This window comes from Aulonocara sp. 'chitande type north' Nkhata Bay, linkage group LG23 (assembly GCF_057382095.1).
Source record: "Aulonocara sp. 'chitande type north' Nkhata Bay isolate Kocher_YH1m ecotype deep benthic linkage group LG23, A_spYH_male_GT1.1, whole genome shotgun sequence".
In the NCBI taxonomy this organism is placed as follows: Eukaryota; Metazoa; Chordata; class Actinopteri; order Cichliformes; family Cichlidae; genus Aulonocara; species Aulonocara sp. 'chitande type north' Nkhata Bay.
The window spans coordinates 4166662-4184110 of record NC_141365.1 but is presented as its reverse complement, the minus strand read 5'-3'; the positions used below and the strand labels follow the sequence as shown (position 1 = coordinate 4184110).

General features: G+C 42.2%; 1 protein-coding gene across 5 annotated transcripts; it reads left to right on the top strand.

Moving 5' to 3' along the window:
• Positions 1-178: 178 nt before the first annotated feature.
• On the top strand, positions 179-17208 carry ssbp3b (single stranded DNA binding protein 3b). Of its 5 annotated transcripts, XM_086283721.1 has the most exons (18): positions 186-377; positions 1101-1173; positions 1314-1375; positions 1463-1547; positions 9713-9802; positions 10915-10989; positions 11217-11279; positions 11361-11424; positions 11536-11609; positions 11831-11895; positions 11989-12037; positions 12312-12347; positions 12449-12503; positions 12589-12653; positions 14515-14593; positions 14754-14782; positions 14871-14972; positions 15114-17208. In XM_086283721.1, exons 1-18 carry the CDS (start codon positions 322-324, stop codon positions 15141-15143), a joined length of 1152 nt encoding a protein of 383 aa, XP_086139847.1. In that variant the 5' UTR covers positions 186-321; the 3' UTR covers positions 15144-17208. The 5 variants fall into 5 exon arrangements, 2 of the variants coding, with proteins under 2 accessions (XP_086139847.1, XP_086139848.1); XR_015127233.1 differs by having other exon boundaries at positions 182-377; positions 14515-14782; positions 15114-15131; XM_086283722.1 differs by lacking the exon at positions 10915-10989.
• Positions 17209-17449: the final 241 nt, after the last annotated feature.

The following is a 17449-nucleotide window of genomic DNA, read 5'->3' as shown; positions in this document are numbered from 1 at the left end:
CAAAGTCACGAAACGAGGCCTCCACTGTGGATTTGTGCGCTAAATCGCGCACTTTTGTTATCGCAGAACCGACGTTAAAACCAGTAAACGATAAGCACGAAAAGGCAGACCTTAAGGCGATTGTTATGTTTCTATTGGCCTATGGGAGCGTCAGTCAGACGTGGCTCCGCCTCTTTCTCCCCCTCCTCCGGAGCAGGCTCGGTTGAGTCGTCGGGTTGAGGAGGAGTGCGGTTGGAGTGCGAGAGGGTCGCGGCCGCGATGATCTGACAGATGAAATAGCAAAAAAGAGAAAGAGAAGGCGGGCGTCCTCCAAACAAAACAATGTTTCCCAAAGGCAAAGGGACCCCGGTGCCGTCGGACAGCCAAGCACGAGAAAAGTAAGCCGAGAAGCGTTTATTATTGTGTATTTTTTACCTCGTAAGTTGCTCCCTCTTGCTCTCTGTTGTTTGCTGGACAGGCTAGCAAGAGGCGATTTCCTCTTACCGAGAATGCAATTGAATGAACCGCCTTGTCTGCTCGCCATTCCTCCTTTGAGCTGTGTTCTGCTCCATGTAGATTATTGCTGATTTTGTACACATTTCCAGCCGATTCCGGTTGTAGTTTACTTGTGTTTTTATCGGCAGTTGTTTGAGATTTTTGCGGTTATTCGGACGACGGTGCGGAGAGAGTAAAACAATAACATCGCCGTGCTACAGTACATTGTTTTCTCTGTTGCGCTCTCTGGATAGGCTCCGTTTTAATTTCCCTCAGCCCCGTCACTGCCACCAACATACTGTACCTAGCTAATACACAACAGGCTGCTGTTGTTTTCTTTAAATGCTTCGCATCACGACGTTAAATTACGCCGTTGCCTCCACACTTTCTTTTAACCTCCTGATTGTTGAGAGTCTTCACCAGCCTTGGCTTTGCTTACGAGTCCCAATTTAATTTTTTGGCATCTGGTATTTGGCAGCCATTGTTCAGAGGGCCTTACTCGACTCTAATCACTCATTGTTCGCGTACAGGAAGATTCAACCTGATGTTTGGTGATTTTGCTTTGCTACTTGGTCAAGTTTGTTAAATTAGACCTCAATTTGTAATTATTTTTTTCTCCCCTGCAGGTTGGCTCTTTACGTGTATGAGTATTTGTTACACATAGGGGCACAGAAGTCTGCACAGACCTTTTTATCAGAGGTATGTGGCATTTAGGTTAAAAGTTTAACCGTATTAACACGTCCTTTATATTTTTAAACATTTATTTTTATTCTTCCAGGACAGTATTGTTAAAGTGTAACTGACACCCATAGATAATTATTGAAATTGTGCTGTCCTAGATCCGATGGGAGAAAAACATAACACTTGGTGAACCCCCTGGATTCCTACATTCATGGTGGTGGTAAGTGTCATCTCTTTGTAATGTAATAAAATGTCTACTTGTGTGTGAGTTGGGGGTTTTTGGCTTCATGAGCTCTCTTGTCCACAGTGTTTTCTGGGACTTGTATTGTGCTGCACCAGAGAGGAGAGAGACATGTGACCACTCCAGCGAAGCAAAAGCTTTCCATGATTATGTGAGTACTGCTTACAAGGAAACTGTTGCAAATATTGCCTTTTGTTCACCAGGAGAAGACAAGTTTGTGCTTGAGGCTGAGAAGTGATGTCTTTATATATAACTTTTTTCATTATGTCATAATGTATTCCCTGTAGCACCTTGTAGCTGTATTTAACCATCTAATGCAATTTTAAACACTTTGTGTCTGCTGCTGATTTATGATCAGCTATCATGATCTGTTGGTGTGTTGAATGCTGCGCCCAACCATGAGCTTTATGGGCTTCTGGGAAAATGATGCTGATGTCAGCATGTCCTGAGTCAGACCTGTCAAGTGCTCTCCCCTTAGCCCAAGCTCCCCGCTGCCTCAGTTGTGAAGACGAAGAACCTCCGGTGTGTTCTGCACAGCATCTGAGAATTTCATGCACACAGCTCTATTTCTGTTAAAGACCTCCAGCTGCCTGAATGTGTGGCAGCGCCAATACATGTTGAAACATATTACCTGCAGTGACATAATCCTAATGGATTTGAAACAGAAGAACTGCTGGAGCAGCCTTACATCCTGAATTTATGAGGTGTCACTCGGTACATGTGTATGGTTTGGTAGCGCATTGCTTCTCTTACGATAGCAGTTCTATATTTGCATGGTATGGGTGCTTTGCATCTTGATAATTATGCAGTTTTGAGGTGCTGTTGTCATTTCATTTCCTGCTTTGAGTCAGCATTCAAAAAAAGAACATTAAAAAGAACCTTGCATAGATCAAAAGAAACTGTGAACTGAATGTCTATGGCCTCTGCCGTTCGCCTCCCAACGTCTCTTTCTGCCTCCAAAGATTAAAATGGTGCTGCTGATGTAAATAAAATAGAAAGACTTTTCAGGTTGTGCTGTATCAGCATAGGAAAGACATTAGAGGTTAAGGAGCCCTCTTAGGATGATTGATGCACAGTCCAGTTTGTAGGCGGGTTAGTGGTGTACCAGACAGGAAGGGGTTAAAACTGAGATGTTGGTCCTGTTCTTGGCAGATAGGGTTGTCAGGGTAACAGGCCTCCTGATCTGGCAGGTGACCTGGGAGCCAAGAGAGAGGCTACAGCGTGGCTCTGCCCTTTCAGTAACCACATTCCTTATTATTGCAGCTCATACAAAGGAAAGACTGCGTTTTTGTTTGACAGTCAGCCTTAATTCAACTAGCCTACTTAATGGTAATTGATTGCTTCTGGTTGCTTGCTTGTGTAGAATATGCTTGTCCTTTTCTGTGACTATGTCAAAGATCGGAGAGTCTGTTTTGGGAAAATTGTATTTCCATACATGAATTAGAGAATTAATCTCTGGGAAAATGGGAACATCATTTTTAAAGGAAGTAAAAACACTAAATAGGATGTTAAGTTGTGTCTTTTGGTTTGACTGAAGCCATTTCCTTTGAATGGAAAACATTAAGCAAATGAAGGAACAGTGAAATGTCAGTCTGGGGAGTGTGCTGCTGTGGCGTGGAGCTTTGAGAGTTTCTGCACGGTTGGTTCTCCCTGACATCTTGTGGTTACCCTTCAGTTTGATGTTGGTTCTCTTTGTGTTTATTGAGGAGGTCAATGAAGTGTGTGTGTGGACAGTACTAGTCCTTGGACCCAAGCCTTTGTCTAGGTGTGGGGGAGGTGAGTGCTGTTCTGTTAGCCGGCAGCCCTCGTAAAGCTCCGGCGTATTCATGCTGGGCCTGACGAACGCTCCCCAGGGGCCCTGTCGCCATGGCGTCAGCGGCTGATTGATGGCTGTCATGGAGCTGAGGGGCATATTGGAAAAAGAAAAAGGGGAGTGGCAGTGTGGCATATGCCCAGCATCCACCACCGCAGAGGAGCTGAGGGAATAAAAGAGGAGGGGGCTGGGGAGGAAGACTGGAGGGAGATGTAAAGTGGAGGGGACCTGCGAGGGAAAGAGAGCATCCAGTCAGGATCCAGAGTGGGTTTTATGATGTTGATTGATGGTTAAACATTTACAAGCTAAACATAGGGACTGGTTTCTTTTGAGAATCGGTTCCAGTGGAAGAAGTGAGGCTGTTAGGAGCATGCTAGCTCATGAGCCGGCAGTTGGGTGGTCTGTGCTGCGGCTCAAACGCCTACATCATTTCTCTCTTATCCACTTTAAAAAGCTTCATTTCTTTTCTTTCTTTTTTTGATTTATTATATTTTAAAAATTACCCCAGTCAAGCTCTTGGTTATCCTCACCCTCCTCTTTACTTGTTTCTCTTCCCTTGTCCCCACCCCCCTCCCTCGTCTTTGTTTTTGTAAAGGGAGCACAAGCACATCCGCCGCCACTCTGGCCTTTTGTAACCTCCTTCAGTGATTCAAGCATTCAAAGAGAATTTGCTTGGCTGGAATTACTTGTTTGCCTTAAAGTACACACATTCACACGTGCTGAATCATGATGGGTGGGGGGTGGTCGTCTGTCTGTCTTAAAGGAAAAATCCCCTGGGAAGTTGTAAGAAAGGGCCCAGACAAGAGCCTCGTAGCCCGGGGCAGGACTGAGACATCTGCCCTTTTCCGGTACCAGAGTCGTTGGGGAGACGTAGCTTATTTAGACCAAACGCAGCACTGGACTCCTTGGAACAGTCCAACAAGCACAGCTGTGGCTTTAGAGCTACATGATAAAGATCTAACATAACATGCCTGGGAACTCACCATGCACGTAGCTTTTCAGTCTGGCAAACAGTGTCTGTTCTTCTACAGGGATGTAGATTGTTGACGTCTTTTTATGACTTTGCGGTCAATACCTTAAATACAGCTTTGTTTTACTTCATTATTTCTTTGCAGGCCTCATTCCAGGAATGGGCTACTTAAGGGTAGAGGATCAAAACAAACGCCAGTTTCGCTTTGGAGGGGCCAGACAGGGATTGTATGAACACAAACCACTTAACAAGCCATAAATGTAGCTTAGCCCTTTTCTGTGATAAACACAGTGACAGCTGTTTTCAGTTTTTTAATGTAACAAAAAAAATACAATCCCCTCTTACATATACACACACACACACACACACACACACACACACACACACACACACACACACACACACGGTAGGACAAAGAAACTCAAGGAAAAGAAATTAATGGTTATATTTTAATTGTTAGGTTAACTGTGGGGCTGTTTTGGCTGATGTGCTAAATGGCTAGAAATCATAAAGCAAAGCTAAATCCTTATATCGTTGTTTTCTTTAACAAATGTAAAATTACAGCTTGTAATATCAAGAGCTGTTTATGCTATTTGAACTTAGAACCAATGAACAACTTTACCGGAGCACACATACACATTTTAGATGTAAGTAAATTAATAAAAAACGATAAGTCTTTATGACATTACTTTGCATTTCAGGAAGTTACAATGAAAACAAAGTTAAAACTACGAATAACAGTTTTACCTACAGTTCCGTCAGTAGGGTGCAAATAAAACCAAACAAACAAAACTAAAAGTCAGCTCAGACAATTTTTTTCCTCCTTTGGATAACCTATTAGTGTCGAGTCCATACATTAGATTTGGATTCAATATATGTGATGGTTGCTGAGGCCCCTCACTTCCTGTTTTGTGCCTTTGCTGGTGATTGTTCTCAGTTGTTACAGTTTTGAAAATCAGTAATGCGTCTGATCAATTTTGTGAGGCTTTGTCTGAAGATTAACGTCTGCTACTTTTGGTGAAGGGTAGAATTTTTTGTGTCCTGTTGAAGTCCTCCAAGCAGTATTACAGCATCAATGATTATTAGTATTGTGACCACAGTTACAAAATTCAGTTAAAAAAAAAAAAAAAAAGTTCACTTTCCCACGTGGACATAATTGCACATCAACATATCAAAGCACCATTTAGATTTGGCCTCGCTTCTGTTTTGCAGTGTCACCTCCGAGGTTTGCTCGCTAACACAGGCAATGCTTTAGAAAACTGAGAAAACTTGCACTAAATTTTGTGAGACACTTTTTTGACAATTACAAAACAAATTAAATAAAAATAAATTAAATTAAATCTAATGTGATAGAAAAGCCAGGATGTCATAAAGGATTCTTATGTGTATATGAAAATTGGCCCAAAAATAACTCGAAGGCAGAAAGGCTTTGGGTATCTGCTCAGCTTCACTGCAATAATTTATCGTTACATTAGATTATTGTTGGGCTGCACACCTGCTCTAATCGAGTGGTTGCTCAAGAGAGAAACCAGAAAGACACTCAGGAGTTAACCTTGATCATTGAGCATACGGGGATAATATAAAATAATGAACAGGTAAACTAGTGATACGTCATCACATTTGCCTGTTTTTTGTTTTTAAATTTCCTTTTTTCATTTTAGAGTATTTTTTTTAAGCCTGTTTTGGGGGAGAACCAGGGAAAGCTTTTGTCTTAACAAAGCCTTAGCCAGATATCAACTCAAGCCTTAATCAAATATATGCTAAACAACAATCGCTCCTTTTCTTTTCTTGCAACTTCTTTCACTGGCTTCTAAGTCCGTGGCGTTGTCCCTGACTGATCACAGTGCTGTTAACTTCCTGTCATAAACCTTAAAGCAGCAAGCATATAAAACAGTAAAAATGGTAATAGTGATAACAAAGACTGTGTGGGGATGGGTGGCAAACTAAAGGAAGACTTCATATAAAACATCTGAGTAAGGTGTTGGGCCACCACATGCTGCTAGAACAGCATCATGGAAATTGAGTCTGGACACTGAATTGGAGGGGATTACTCTGTCCTGTTTCCCTCATTTGGCTTTTAATGGGGATGATGGTGTTGCAGCCCAAATTTATCTACAAGAAGGCGTTAAAGTGGTTTAATATCTAATGACTGCGAAGGCTGAATATTATGATTCAGATTATTTTTCATTCATTAAAACATTTATTTGACCCCACATGAAAGAAATCCACCCTCACATCAGGACAGAAACCTTTCATTGGAAGCTTTTATTGATTTCTAGTGACCCTTAATTCTAAGCGGACAAACTAATGCTCACAATCTAACAGAGTCACTGGATCCCTTCACTTTGGGGTCAAGGGTTCAAACCTGTATGTATTCAAACCTCATCTGTTGGGTGATGCGTTTCTCACTTATTTTTTCGTGTGTGCATTTTTGTAGATCAGTGGTTATCATTTTTACATCACTAAGCTGTCAAATATGCATTGATCTTTGAAATGTGGGGATTATGCACTGCGAGCCTGCTATAATAACTCTGTGTATGTAATTGTCAATGAAGAGTTTTTGCTGACACAGCCTGATCACTGTTATTGACGTTCTCAGGCAGAGATTATAATGTTATGCTGTTGTGGGCAGCGCACTGAGCCTCGAGCTCACCAGCTGTTGGTAAGATTTACACCCGTTGGATCCAAGCGGACTATGGCATATTCACAGATGCTGAACTATAACATCCAGGTCAGTCACCCGAGGAAGAAACAGCCCTGTTTCCTTCCATATTGCACTAATACAAGGACATCACAGCTATCAAATATGTGGTATCAAACAATAATCTTCAGTGTCTTTCTCATTGACCAGAATTTAGATCTTACCGTACCGTACTACAACGACTAACACACCAGACACTTGAGCAGGAGACTGAAGCTCCAGTCACACATGCTTCCATAGTGAGCCCTCTTTCAGAGTCATAGCTCTCGCTATCTTAATGCAAAATCGGAAGCAACTGGCCTGCTCAGCATTTTTGTACATGCCGCAGTGCATGACTGGATCCTGATTTCTTAATTGTACTTGGCAGTACACCTGTGTGGAAGTGGGTCTGCATTTGCTTTGACAGGCTACTCATTGTTTATTTTTCTTACAGTTAGTCACCTGGTCTGTGTTTTGCAAGTATCCTTTGGTCAGGATGAACCCAATGCTGCTAAATTTGAAGGGTTTTTGGTTTGTTTGTTTATGAGGCTGTGTAAGTTTGACTATTTCCTGGTGACTCTTCCACGTCAGTAAATGTGTCAGGCAGGATCCTGACATCCTCCTCGTTTAATTTGCATGTGGATGACTTGCCTGGGCAGTTTAAATCTTGCAAAACGGGTTGTGTTCATGTATGTGATAATTCAGTTATATTTTCTGCTTGTAACATGTCCTTCCCACTAAAGAAGGTGAAAGTCCTTTTTCTAATTTTGCTTTGATAGAAAGGCATGCCCAGAGAATTTAACATGAAATATATGTAATGTAGTATATAATGCAAATGTGTTTGATTAAAGCCAAAGTGCATCTGTTTAGTACTCTAAACTGCTCACCTTTGTTTAGAATGAAAAATAGATTAATGCAAAACAGCATCAGCAGAGTTGCATTTGTGAGGATTGTGCACAACTCTGTATAGATTAGATTACTCTATATGATCAGAATCATGGATGTTTCCACATGCAAAACAGAGATAAGAACCCCACAGAACTGATATATGTGCAGATTCATAAGCTAAAGCACGGCATCACTGATCAACCCGCAAGTCTTACCAAAAGCTCTGGTGCAGGAGTCGATCTGTGCATTGTGAAAAATATGATCTGCCAAATTAAATTAACATGGATTCATTTTACTGTTTTGATCCTGGATAAAGGAAAGTGCCACACCTTCCTTCACAGCACTGTTAAAATGCTGTGTTTTTAAGGTTTTACTGTGGACACGGGCTCACACAAAGCGTTGCCTCTGTGAGCGTAAATGACCAGAGACGATGAAGATTTACTGAAGTGAAAGCCTCTACTGTCGACACGGGGGGTGAAAATTAAAACCAGCCTTACTGCTCCAACTTGTTTGAATGTAGAGTCGTGAGTTTTTATTGGTTTTCGTTGGTTTCTCTGGCTTTTACCACGTAGAGTATATTAGTGCTTATGTTGAACATCCTCAGTATGGATGTTTACCGTCTCTCAGCATCGTATCATTTAATATGGTACTTGTGTATATTTAATGTTCGGATATTTTTAATAATTGTTACCTAGTGCCCATGAAAGGCTTTAGCAGTTAGGTTAGCTCTAATTCTTAGAAGTTATTTGTACATTTGTAAATTTATATTATTCAGTGATTTCTCACAGTATTATTTTTAATACTGGCCTTCGGTTTTCTATTCAAACTCTGACAGGAAACCCGTCTAATTGAGTGGGCCGAGTAGTGAGTTACTGCTCAAGACGGGGGAGGAAGCATATCAGTAAACTGAAGAGCAACTGATATCTTCACTAATTTGTGCTTGCCTTTATGATGCAGCAGACCATCTAAGGGAACCCCAGATTCTATGAACGCTTGACGATTTCTCAGTCTCGCACCATGCTGAGTTTTCCACGCCGCTCAGTAGAGAAGTGGAATTTATGCTGCCTGCGTCCTGGCGGTGAAGGAGCCTGATGAGATGTGACTTTTCACTGTGGCTTCACTTCTCTCCCTGCTGAGGTATTTCACAGTGGCCCTGCAGTGGCAGCCTGAGCAGATATAATTAGGGAAGGTGCAGTCGATAAAAGGGAGCGTGTTGGATATTGACCAGCGATGTCTGTAAGGCTCTGGGCATCGAGAGCTATATGTGAGTGTGGATGCTGATGCATCCGTTCTTGTAGTGTCAGTGCCTAGTTGCCTACACTTCACTGAATGAGCTACGCATTAAAAAAATATGACTGAATGTTCTTCTCTCACTTGGTGTCTGTTCTTCGGAAGCTAAACCCCACAGCTCTGAAGACATTAGCCCATCTCAGATTGCTTCAGCTACAGGGAAGAAAAACTCAGTCAATTAGGAGCGTGTGACCGAAGCAAATGGCACATTAGTGAATTAGGGCTGCGGTTTGAGCAGGAAATCGGCCCAGCTCGCCCCTGCTGTGCAGCAGCACTTTGGAGCCACTGACTCACTGCATCCCACTGATGCTTATCTGATCCACTGGATTCTGAATCAGCACGGATCAGACCTCAATAAGGACCCCATTAATATATTATTGAGGGCAGGGGTGTGGGGGTGGGTGACAGTTGGTTGAATTAGGTTTAAAAAGGAAATGCATGAAACTTTATTCACAGAGTTGGATAAGATTTTTGGCCATTAACCCATTACAGCTGAGATCAGCTCAGATTCAACCACTGTCCAATTTCTCACATGAGCTTTCCTTGTTAAAAAGTGACGTCTGCCGAGAGTTTCCTCCTGCTCCTTGGATTTGTTGTGGGGCGGTGTTGTTAGAAAAAAAGACTGAAAGCATAACCCAGCGGCTTGACTCGTTCTCCTGTTTTCTTCTTTGTCAGAGTGCAGCAGCAGCTCCCAGCCCCGTGATGGGAGGGATGCCCCCTGGTGATGGCATGCCAGGGGGCCCAATGCCACCTGCCTTTTTCCAGGTCAGTCCATAAACTACGCTCGTATTGTCTGCAACTGTTGGGAATGTCCCTCGACTTTAGCCCCTCTTTTTGATATATCAGCTGATATATCATGTCAACTATTGTTTCATATAAAAATCTAAAATATTATTTTCCTGTGGGGGTCGGAGGGATTATTTTGATGCTTGTAGAGCTTTTCATGTGTTGTGAAGATGTAGGTCTCACACTGCCGCTTTTCCCTTTGTTGTGCTCCGTGTACTCGGCGAGCTAGTAGCAAACATCACAGCGGTGCTGTCTGTCTGGACCCCTCTTGTGCTGTAAACAGGAAGGTGTGGCCAGGCCATTTTCTCCTAATGGAGAAATCGAAAGGTGCAGCACCTTCTGTAAATCAATATCTCATGAAGATAAACTTATCACAGGCAGCTGTGTGGAACCGACTCGTTACGGGTGACATGAAGTTGTAAACCTCTGTCTCTACTAGACCAAACTATTCACAACACATCCAGCTATTTATTATAAAGCAGAAGCCACAAAGCTGCGAGTGATTATGTGATCGCGTTATTCTCAGAATAGAAATTTTGAGGTTTATCCATCAGTGCATGCATACACTCATACTTTCCCTACCAGGAGCAATTTGAGGAGGCTCAATTAGACCCCTCTCTCTGTCAGTTCAGCAACATTAGTGACACAGTGCCGGTGTTTAGTGTTTTTATAAAGCTAATTGCATAGAGCTTAATTGATGCTGTTAATTCAGGAAAATTAGCAGTGATAACATGCTGCATGTAGCACGCTTCTTAATGTCTTGACTGACAGGCAAAAGAGCGTACATCCTCTCCATCTTTCTCTTTCTGTCACTCAAGGCTGTCATTTGCTTGTTCTTCTCTGCTCAGTCTCACACTCTTACTGTTTGGTACATGAACAAGAGTTTTATATTTTGTACGTTTTTTATTTTTTTTGCGCCACACTTTGGTTCTTGCACTCCGACTGTCCTCTGCCCTGCAGTAACCCTGCTTCTCTGTCTGTCCCTCTTTTGTCACTTTGGTTTCTCGCTCCCTCTTTCTCTCTCGTCTCATCCTCCCCACTGTCCCTCCTGTATCGTCCTCTTTGCCTCTTCGTTTTATGTGATGCCACAGGGTCCTCCTGGTCCCCAGGGCTCTCCTCACCCTCAGCCTCCTCCCCCTAACAGTATGATGGGACCTCACAGTCAGGTAACGCTGCCTTTCTCTCTCATTCTCTCTTTCTTTTTCACCGGTTTTGCTATGTGCAGTCATGTGGCAAGGCTGGTTCTCAGTGCTGATGCTTCATGCTTTGGCATTTGTTTCAGCTTAAAGCTTTATGCTGCTTTCAGTATTCACACAACATGAAACCTAGAAATGGGTGTACATTTTAAGAGACGTTTGTCAAATCTTTATTTAAATGTATGTTTGTGTTGTAGTCTTTCATGTCGCCTCGCTTTGCTGGAGGCCCAAGAGGTCCACCCATCCGGATGGCCAGCCAGGTAGGGATCCTGCACACCCACCCACCACAGAATCGTGTGAATTTCAAACTGCAATTTTCATATTCAAGTTTTTTCTACTAGCCACCCGGCGGAGGACCAGGTCCTCATCCCATGCTGCCCAACATGGACCCCACACGGCCACAAGGTGTGTGTCATTTCACTTTAATGACATGCATCTGCACATCATGCATTAGTGTGGAATTATTTTCATTTATAATTATTATTATTTTATATCTTGAATGCCTTTACTCTTCAGGTCATCCTAACTTGGGGCCAATGCAGAGAATGAGTGGCCCTCGAGGAATGGGACCTATGGGGCCTGGCCCTCAGGTAGGCTGCTTACTTATACAGAATCAATCATCACTGCCTTGATGAATCTGTGGTTTTTACCCTATTAGTTCTTGTGATAGGAAGGTATTCGTTTTGCCGACCAAATCCAAACCAAAAGCATTTTGACAGTGTTAACAGATGTGTCCGTAGTAGGTTTGCAAGAGTTTTTATTTTTACCCTGTGGTTTCAGATTTGAAGCTGATTTTTGTTTGTTTTCTCAGAACTTTGGTGGTGGGATGAGGCCTCCACACAACACCATGGGTCCTGGCATGCCAGGAGTGAACATGTGAGCCTCCTGTTTATTTCTAAGTATTGTCTGAAATGTATTTTAAATCAAGTGCAACATTTTACCAAGATTTCCATTTGCGTTCTTATGTAGGGGCCCAGGAACGGGTCGGCCATGGCCCAATCCCAACAATGCCAACTCTGTGAGTAGAAATGCAGGCACACAAATTCACACATAAGCCCAGAGAAATGCTCATTCTTTGCAACCAGATCTCCTCTCTGAGCTGCAGAGGTCTGCAAGGTTCTACTGTGGGGTGGGATGTAATTGTAGTATTATGTATCATGGTTTCCACAGACAGTTGGACAGACAGCCATAATGGTATTAGGACGATCAAATGATGAATGATGACAGTTTGGGGTACGGAAAGGGTTTGTGCTCCCATTTCTGGTCTGTAATGTTTATGTCTTTGGTTTCAGATGCCTTACTCATCACCCTCTCCTGGTGCATACGGGGTGAGAACACATCCTGATGTCTTAACCCTCACACACTACAGATATTACAGCATAGAAGGATAACATTTAATGCATTTTTTATTTTGTTTCATTCTCCAAAGGGGGCATCTGGAGGTGGAGGGCCTCCTGGCACTCCCATCATGCCCAGCCCCGCAGGTTAGTGCTTCTTTGACTTAAGCTGCTAAACTTGAGCCTTTTCTTGTGCTATCCACGACTGTACGTTTACACTTTTCCCCGTCAGACTCAAACAACTCTGGTGACAATTTATACACCATGATCAACACTGGACCTGGCAACCGGAATAATGTGAGTTCTGTTTTATTTCTTTGACCGAACTGCTGATTTCATCAGAAGTAATAATATATTTAGCATAATGTTACAGACAAAACACATAACAGTGGTCCCTCGCTGTAACGCGGTTTCACGGCCTCGCTGTTTCGCTGATTTGATTTTTTTTTTTTTTTTTTTTTTTTTTTTTTTGTGCAATTTTGCGTGTTTTTTTTCTTTCTTTCTTTTTCTTTCTTTTTTTTTTTTTTTGACCATTGTCAACCAATCTCGTGCCGCGTCTCCTGTACAGTACAGAATGCGTTCGCTTGTCGACTTCACGTAAATCTTCGATTGCTAGCAGTGCGACTGTGAAGTGCTGCGCTGTATGTTTGTGCGTTTTCTCCCCAACAAACACAACAATGTTGAGGAAACGTTTTGCCCGATAAACGAGGGACCGCTGTACTGAAAATTTATCTCTTTTCATTACACAAATAAATTCTTTACGTTATTCTCGTGTCAACCGTGTGATAAAGGTACGAACCTGTTGTAACTGTACACCATCAAACTGCCTTTGTGGCTGTGTGAGTGCAGGTGGAAAGACCTGTAGACACATAAACCTGAGCTTTGTTATTATAATTATTTATTTTCTGGTTAGTTTTTAATTTTGTAAGTTTTTACAGCAAAGTTACAACAAAGTTTTTACTAGTTTTGCTACAGTAATGTTGTCCTGTGTGTGGTGCTGGTAAACTGATATACTTAATCTCATTGGGAAAAGTAGAAAATGTGGTGGTAGATGTAGTTCTGTTGCTAGGCGATTGCTAAACATGTATAGTTTTTTTTTTTTTTTTTTTTTTTTTTTTTTTTTTTTTTAATCCATGCTTTTTTTGGGGGGGGGGGATTAGATGTTATTGTTAAATACAAACTGATATGATGTTTTTACAAGGCATTATAGATGCATAAATGCTAAAATGGGCGCTTTTTAGCACGTTACTAGGTAGTTGTGAGGAAACACAAAGACGTCACGATATCTGATATAGATGAGACCCTTCAAGGGGCCTAAGATGTTGGATTGCTCAACCCCTGGTGGTCTGAGAGGAGTTTGAGGACAAAGAAACAAGCGCACACACAGCCAGAGGTTTGTGTATTATAGTCAGATAAGGTGGGTGTTTTCCATGGGAAATTTTAAAGAGAAATTAAGGATAAGGCAGCACAACGACAAATATGCAACACTATATGAAGGCACTTAAATCATAGCCATGTAGAAACCACCGGAACTCTCAATAAACACGCTCCAAAGAGTCATTAGGAAGGTTGTGTTAATACATTTTCCCAATTAGTTACAAAGAAAGCTACAATGTTTCATTAATTTAGTTAAAGTTAACTATAATGACTTTGCTTCATGCTGCTGATGAAGGGAGTAAAACTACCACAGAAGACACCAGAAGTATCTTTTTACAGCCTCAGATTGACTCATTGAATGTGTGGGTTTGTGTGGGAAATGCCACTTCCTATTGCATGACATCACGCTTAACGTAAAACACTAGTAATTCTGGTCTTTCTAGAGCACGCTGTCACTGTTTACCAAAGAATACACAGCAGAGACGCAAAGCACTTGTTATACTGTGATATGTGATATTGGAGGCTACTGTTTCACCTACACTCGTGGTAATGAAAGAATCAGACAAAGACTTCAAGCAGAACGTGAGGCTGATCTTATAATGGCATAAATAAATAAATGCACTGTTATAATCTTTAGTAATTGGGTTTCAGGCAGCTTGCACTTTTATTCACTTTACTTTAAGTTTGGTAGTTTCAATTTTGGTAGTTAACTAATCGTACGGCAACTCCGCTACGGAGCTGTGATAAGTGTTCATGCCACTACCCCCCCTCCTTCCCCTAGTTCCCTATGGGCCCAGGCTCTGATGGACCCCTGGGAGCCATGGCTGGGATGGAACCACACCACATGAATGGATCACTAGGTAACACTACTCACCACAGTGCATTAAACCAGCACAGCAGTGAAGTGTTTGGATTGCATCCCCACCTGTTAAAGACAGCACATGTATTTATCTGCACTCACTGTATAAAATGGGCTCATGAACATTGTTTTAATTATTTCACACATGGTTTAATTTTCAGGTTCTGGTGATATGGATGGAATGAACAAGGTAAAAAAAACAACCCCAATGCAGCCATGTTGCTTATCTTTTCAACCCAGATAAACTAAACTGGTAACTTCGTCCTCTTCGTTACTAGAATTCCCCAAACAATTTAAGTGGCATTAGCAATCCTCCCGGGACCCCGAGGGATGACGGGGAGCTGAGTGGAAACTTCCTCCACTCCTTTCAGAGCGAGAACGTAAGTTGTCAGAGTGTTTGTAGCTGTAGCTCCACCGTGATGAAGCCGGAGACACAAGCTAGGACATAAAGCAAGGTGTAAACTATAGTAACACATGGATGTGTTTTAAAGCTTCCTTTTCTTGCGTGTGTGTTTCCATAGTACTCTCCAACCATGACGATGAGTGTGTGACCCCCTCCCCCTCTTCACCCGACCCGATTTGCCATCATTCCGAGGATCTGAAGTCACTGTAGGACATGGCCAAACACATCAGCACCAAATCAGGGACAGGCGCCATTTTGGTTCCACACTAACGCCAGAATGCTGATTGGGGGACAAAAACAAAACAAAAAAATCTAAATGGCTGGCAAACTACTGCTCCTTGCTCAAAATGAAGGACAATTACACCATTTATCACAACCCCTGTGTGAGAAACCAGCTACTGAAATGCATAAATGACACGTTTTATGTTCTTTGCAGAACCTCCTGACCCCGCTCAGTCCTCTCAGCCTCTTTAATCCTAGTGCGAAGAGAAAAAGGTTGGAAGTTTACCTCTTGTACTTTTTAATGATTGCTTTGTGGTGCAAGATGTGCAGGAAATATCTGCTTTTGTCACTTAAAACACTGGAGAGTTTGCATACGCATTGTGAGCTTGGAAAGTCTCTGTCTTGTCATTTTACTTATCGCCATGCATACGGTGTCACAGAAATGGGTTGACACAGGACTGAGGATTTGTCTTTTACTCTGTGGCCACCTTTCTGAATAATGTATTACTCTGCCCAATGCCCACCTTTCTATTTAAAGAGACTTAAAAATGGAAACGATGTGAAAGAATATGGCTTTTATTGTGACAGCCTTTTGCAGCGGTGTTGTTACAGTGTCACATTGATCCAGATTGATCAGTCTCTCAAGCCCTTTTCAGACATGGGATTTTTAATATTGCCGCCTTCATCAGTCCCTCAAAGCGATGGCATTCTGTTAGGCTTTGGTCACTTTTACATCAGTGTTCCTCGCAGCTTTATTCAGACGTAACCATGACAGCTGCAAAGAGAGCCACGGTATGTGAGATATTCACCATATGTGCAAAAGAATTGTCGCATTCGTGGCAGTGAGCATTAGGCATCTAGTGAAGTGTAGCCACACTGTTGAACGTTTAACTCGATGTGACATTTTTACCAAGATCAGGGTCTGTGTGAGTGTGTGTGTGTGTGTGTGTGCATGTGCGCGAGTGTGTGCGTTCTGCCACAGCTGCCCCTGCCCTTTGAACACAGACTCTCTCTTCTGCATGGGGAATATGCACTGCATTAGAGAGCGACGTTTTCACCTTACTGAAAATGAAAAATAGCTTCCGATGACATAAAACGTCACGTCATATTTTATTGCTGTTTGGGGCAATCTCTACATCAAAGATGGACGAGAGATATGGGCAGTCATAATCCTGTGCATCGGTTAATGCATTCAGACATGTGCCAAGTTGAAAGTGCTAGGTCGGACCTAGTTCGAGATTTCCGTCGCAATCTTTGCAGAAAAGTGACCGGGGCGCCCGTTCGGGTGCGAAGCCGACGCGTTCGCGGGTGCTGTCAGATTAATGGAAAAGGACTGCATGTCTGAAAGGGGCTTTGTTGTTGACAGTTTGCTACTCTGCCACTCTTGGCTGTTTAAACAGCTGGACTGCTGCCGCGTGCTGTCAAGGGAAGCCAGACTTTGGCATAAAAAGTGAGTGCATGAGTGCTGAGAATCTGTGTACAACATACTACCTAGTGCTGCTCTTCTCTATGTGGACACCTGCTTTAAGATGTGGTGTATATCTCTTTACCTGCCTGTGCTTAACACTCTGTGCGCTTCATCGTCGTAGCCTTCTGTGTTACTTCCAATTTGGTTGATGGATATATGGATGAGTTGCCCATTTTAATCTCTCACACATACTGGTTAACACTTCCTTCCTGTATCACTGGTCGTCCCTTTGGTCCTGCCCGTCTCTTGCCCATCCGCATATTTTTTTATATTTTGATACAAACTTTGACTACATATATTGCCCCAGTTATTCAGTTAGTCAAAGCTTTCTAAACTGATTCTAGTAGGCATCATTATAAACTTAGCCGCAGTCTTGTAAATGTGATGAGAATTTTTGTTTCATTTTTTTCCCTGTGAACATTATGCATTATACACATCTGTCCTATGTTGCCTTTATTTGCTGATATTTTTTTATTTCAAATTGAGGAAAGATTGCTTGTTAATATAATTTTACAATAACTTATCTCACCGTGTGGGCTGTTTTTGTTTTCACCGTACATTAATATTAGAGTAACTCAGGTTTGAAGATACTGCTGAAGCTGTGGACAAATAAACGCTTACATTAGAAAATGAGTTATCCACAAAAAGTGTTGAACTGTAAGTGCTGTTACCACTTGTGTACCTTCTATTTATCAAAAATGCCAAGATTACTAGCACAGATTAACGTCCTGTGTCTTTAAAATGGAGTTGTCATCACATCTTGC